This window comes from Arachis stenosperma, chromosome 10 (assembly GCF_014773155.1).
Source record: "Arachis stenosperma cultivar V10309 chromosome 10, arast.V10309.gnm1.PFL2, whole genome shotgun sequence".
In the NCBI taxonomy this organism is placed as follows: domain Eukaryota; kingdom Viridiplantae; phylum Streptophyta; class Magnoliopsida; order Fabales; family Fabaceae; genus Arachis; species Arachis stenosperma.
In genome coordinates this window covers 117,072,664-117,078,254 of record NC_080386.1, presented here as the reverse complement: position 1 = coordinate 117,078,254, position 5,591 = coordinate 117,072,664, and the positions used below count along the sequence as shown (strand labels likewise).

The 5,591-nt window shown below is 29.1% G+C and overlaps 1 protein-coding gene across 1 annotated transcript; it reads left to right on the top strand.

The window, feature by feature from the left end:
• The first annotated feature begins 1,587 nt into the window (after positions 1–1,587).
• LOC130957546 (replication protein A 70 kDa DNA-binding subunit B-like) lies at positions 1,588–4,612 on the top strand. The gene is made up of 10 exons (XM_057884392.1): positions 1,588–1,737; positions 1,845–2,115; positions 2,214–2,313; positions 2,495–2,587; positions 3,220–3,355; positions 3,448–3,611; positions 3,721–3,835; positions 3,950–4,147; positions 4,266–4,346; positions 4,439–4,612. Exons 1-10 carry the CDS (start codon positions 1,588–1,590, stop codon positions 4,610–4,612), a joined length of 1,482 nt encoding a protein of 493 aa, XP_057740375.1.
• The last annotated feature ends 979 nt before the right edge of the window (positions 4,613–5,591 follow it).

The following is a 5,591-nucleotide window of genomic DNA, read 5'->3' as shown; positions in this document are numbered from 1 at the left end:
TAGTCCGACCTTCTTCTACCATTGGAAGCAAGTAACCCCAGCCAAGCAACAATAAGATTTTTAATTTATCATTCAATTTTATGTCTAAATTATGATTTTCACTAACTAGCCCCTTAATAATATTATTATGTAACATATTTTTTTTCTAAATTTACATAAAAATTAAAGTATTTTCAAATAATCTACAGTAAAAATGGAAATCATTAGCTTGATCAAATACATAAGTTTAAATACCTCTCAATTACAAAATTGATCTCAAGAAAGGACAGATCTAAATGTAAAGAAGAGAGACATTTTCAACCACAAAGATTTAAAAAAAATACTAATAATTATATATAGATGTATATATTTTTTTTCTTGTTATATTATGTTTTTTCCAACATAAAATATAAATTATTTTTTTATGTTTTATGTTAAAAAATATTTTGTTAAATTTAACATATAATAATTATTTTATTAAATTTGATTTAGTATAAAAATTAAAAATAAATAAACAACTTATAAAAATAGTAATAATTAACTTTATGATACTCGCTAATTAGTTGATAATTAAATTCAAAATTTAGTTTTTTAATTAAATACAACTTATATTATTGGTGATTTTTTAAAAAGTTATTTAAGATAAAAAATGTATTATCTATATATTAATATACTATATTAATATTTTTTATTAAAATAGTCTTGAATATATTAATTAATTTAATTAAAAAATTTATTTATACTATAAATATTATAATAAGTGAATTTCATAATTAAATAGGAGATAATGAATAATTAAATAATTTTTAAGAACATATAAAAATAATATTTGATCATCTTAAAAAAATAATGAAAAAATCGTTATAAATAATTTTTTTATTATTTTAAATGTTATAATGTGTGTGAAATTATTTTTTATTATTTTAAATATTATAATAAATGATTGTATGTACAGATGTATGTGTGTGAAGTTTTAGTTTTTTAATATATATAGAGTTCTAATTTAAAATTTTAAATATATTTAAATCAATTTGAGTTGGTCTAATAATTAGTTTGATTATTCACTTAAATAAGGGTTAGAAGTTCAAATTCCGTTTGTATATATAGTAATTCATTAACTAGTAATATGTTATTAAATAAAATTCAGATTTATAACCGACTATTTAATTTATTGATATGTAAAATATCGTAAAAAACAAAAACAATATATCTATACAGCTAAACCTAAATTTTACTTTACATTATTTTATCCCTACTAATAAATTTTTTAAGTCTATCACTGGTCTAAAGTCCACCATGAGATCATCCCATTCACCCTCAAACATAGCTTCCAAGATCTTGATCTTTGATATAATCTATTAATATATAATAGGAGACAAGTAATGGTTCTATGCTCGACACGTGTAGCAGTTTCTTGAATGACAAGTGGCATGTAGGGTAAGTAAGAAATTTAAGCAACATACAATGGGTAAATCTGACATTACAATGCACATGAAGTAAACCAGTCATATATATAATTCAAATATCCACTTTTTGTCATTAAACAATCCTGGCGGGAGACCTGAAACTCTCCACTACTTCTCAACCTGGTAGGAGACCTGAAACGCAATGGATGAACATTTTGATTTAGTATCAGATGTGAACGCCAAAAAACTTGCATGGAATTTCAAAGTATTTGTAATAAGGGTGTGGACAACTCCAAACAAGTTCAATGTCAACGAGATTGGCTCCATCGAAATGGTACTTCAAGATAAACAGGTAGGAGCATTTATTACAAAAACATAACTGTGCTTTATATGTCATTGTTGTGACTTAAACATGTTAAAGATATACTCACTCTTTAAGTATTCACTTCGTTGTCACAGGGTGGCAGGATTTATGCAACCATACCAAGATCCCTGGCAAAGAAATACATTAGTGTTATTCTTGAGTTCCACATGTATACTATGAGTAACTTCATAGTTGTTGACAACATGACCAAGAAAAAAAACGGTGTTAGTAGGTGGGTACTTGTGTTTTCACATAGAACAAGGGTTGAACATATAGAGAATCCAACTTTTCCTTTGGAAGCATTTCGATTTAGGAACCTTGCAGAGATGCATACAGTCGAGAAAGTAGAGGATCTTGAACTGTTTGGTGAGTCTAATACTATATGTAATGATATATAGATATGCAGAAAATTTATAACCACTTGAAAAGCCATATCTAAAAGTGTGTGTCTTATTGTTTTGTAGATATAATTGGAGAAATTGTTGGAAAGGAAGATCCAAGAGAATTAGTAACTAGCAAGGGAATAGAGACTAAGCGATTGGTTGTTATTGTGGAAGACTTGGAGTAAGTTCTATGTGTTTTTATTAAGAGATGTATGTTGTTTATTTCGTTTTTTTATTTATATATTAAGCTTGAATTCCTGGGGCTGATGACAGGAAGAACAGGTTAAGTTGTACTCTCTTTGGCGAAACTGTTGACCAGATGCTCCCTCATTGATGATCCTCCAATATTTTAAAGCAACCAGATGGAATGGCAAAACTTCAGTGCAGAGCCACTTTGAACTGTCCAAGGTCCATGTCAACCCAGAACTAAAAGAAGTTATGTCATTCAAAAAAAGGTCAGTACATTTTAAAGAGAAGTTGAATGTTTTGTGGTCATATAACATTGTTTTCAAGGTAGGTTATCAAAAGCTTAGATTCTGCAGCCTTTTATTCGAAGCTACTAGCTTATCAAATTTACCTTTTAAAATATAATTTTATATTCATGTAACCCTTTTTTTTGTTGAACAAAATGAAAAAAAAGAATATTTTAAAATAAAATTTTCTAATAATGTAACGCATTTTTTTGGCGAACAAAATGAAAAAGAATATTTAGTTCCCATAAAGTTCTTCCAAAATAAGATAACCAGTTAAAAAAGGTTATCTTTTAACTATTAACAGATATTTTGTCAAACCAAATATACAAAATGATTGAGCATCCAAAATTATCCTTTCAAATTTGAAAAAAATGCAAAAATGTTCCAGCTTCAACTTTTCAGTGGTTATGCATTGGATTTATTTTACATTCCTTTAAACTAATGCTGCCTAGATAATTAAGTCACATTAAAATGTCGAATATACTATTTAAAAGATAGATCAATATATAAACAATCTGAAAATAATTCAAACACACACAGATTTGGTTTGGTAACACACAGAGATTTGGTTTGGTAACAGTATGTTGTCTAACCATTTAAAACGTGAATTGCAGCCTAATGAGCGGCTCTGAGTCAACTTCAGTGAGGATTAGCCATCAATCGACCCAAAGTTCATGGGTTGGGACTGATGAGCTCAACAATGGCATGGCTATTGTGAAAACAATCGAACAAGTTTTAAAGTCTGTTGAGGTAAAAGTTATTGTAATTATGAATTTTAATGCTGTTTCAAAAATCAGATGAGCTATTAGGTAAAAGGTCTTAATGTGTGTAATGCTTTCCAGGAGGGGCCAACCTGGATTGCAGGTACTATTGTCTCAATCAATGCTGGGAAGGATGATTGGTTTTATAAAGCATGCAGGCGATGTCCAAAAAAGGTGGAAACTCCTATTGGGAATAGGTACGAATGTGCAAAGTGTGGCCACACCCATGGTTGTGCAGCACTCAGGTGTGTGTTCTTAATTTGAGTGATTATTAACAATTAGCATCTTCATTTTACTTGATATTTGTGATCTCTGTACTAAAACAATTATTGCTATTATCACGTGAAACAACAGATATAAGGTTGAGGTCATGGTCTTTGATGGTACCGGAAGCATTACATTGTTGTTGTGGGACAGAGAAACCAACCAGCTGTGTGGGAAAGCAGCTGAAAAAATTGTAGAAGAGGATGTATATAGCACACCAAATCCTTATACTATTAGGGATTAAAGTTATAGTTTTGTTTTTCAAAATATTATAAATTATATACACACAAATACATCTAATTATTGATTGGGATTTCAGGATGCTAAAGAGGATGAATACCCTAAAAGTCTAGACAACATGATGGATAGAATGGTGCTTTTCAAAATCAATGTGAAAAGTGGTAACATAAAACACTATGATCAGATTTACACAGTCATGAAAGTGTGTGATGATGAAGAAACAGTTGCAAAGAACAAGCCTCAGCAAATGGACGTTAGTACATCTATGAACATCACTGTACGTGTATACCTAATCCACTTTAATAAGTTGATGTTTTTCCAGACCATACAATTATATTTTTTTTATCAAAATGTACATTAATATCTAATTACGAGTAGGGTTTCACTTTAAATAGGAGAATAGAGGTAGCAACACGCTGGAGATGTCCGGACATGTTGTTAATCTTAAGAATGATAATGATCCTCAGCTTACTGTGGTAAGTATATGCACATGTTTTGAATATATAAAAAAACGTGATTTAGGTTCTGAAATTATTCTAAATGAACTGTCATGCATGTCTTTGTGTAGGATTCTATGGAAGACTGTGTTGAAAGCCTCAAATACAAAACACCAGCTAAAAGAATTGCCGGCAGTTTGAAGTATGGTTCGGTTGTTGATGAAGAATGCCAGCTTTCGACAAATAGGTTCACCCGAAAGGGAGGGAAAAAACTAAAGTCTCAAACATCTGAGGCGGATAATTAAGTATTAACTGAAGTTGACAAAGCTATTTAATATTGATTGTATTTGTTTAACCATAGACTATTTGTTTTGAAAGATGATCTATGTTTGGGGATCAGAAGACTTGCTTATGTGCAATGATATCCAAAAAACAATGTATTATCGTGAATATATTTTGAATGAGACTTATATTATATATGATTTATAATATTATGTTATGGTGTATGAAAATATATGTCTTAAACATAATCCATGATGAGTAATACCTTACAAAATTGGAACACAGAGAAATTGATGTTAGAACTTATTTTTTACGTGATGGATTATAAGTTAACACAAATTTGACATTATATTAAATACAACTAACCTCCTAAATGGGAGTTTCTAATTTACAAGGACTATTTACATATTGACAACGACTATTGATATAGTCAAGTAATCCAAAATATCACTTTTCTTTAGAGTTTATTTCTCATTTGTGTGATGCTTGGGAAGCCTATTCATAATAGTTAACGCGAGTTATAGAATGGTGTTCAAAGGACAAAAAACTATTAATTAAACTTCATTCTTTAACCATGTATAATTATGGTGCAAAATGATTTTCAACCTTGGAGAAGCTATATCTAAAGCCATATAACTCGCTGTGTTTCTCAAATTGCAAGGTAAATAACATAGAAAAGCAGATTGGTTTTTGAATGGGAATTCAATTTATGAAAAAGTAATAGAAACTATTAATTAAACTCCATTCTTGAGATATGGCTTATTATTGTGCTGAAAAAAAATTTAATAATAAAAAATGCTACGTAAATGAAATAGAAGATTATATTGGTTTTTAACATCTTTTTATGACAAGGTCCATAAAGGGATGTCTGACTAATTATAGTAGCAATCCCAATAAAAACTTTCAACATCTTTTTATGACAAGGTCCATAAAGGAATGTCTTTCAAATAAGATATGATCCTCATTCAGTAAGATAAAGTTGATGGATCCTTATACAGATTA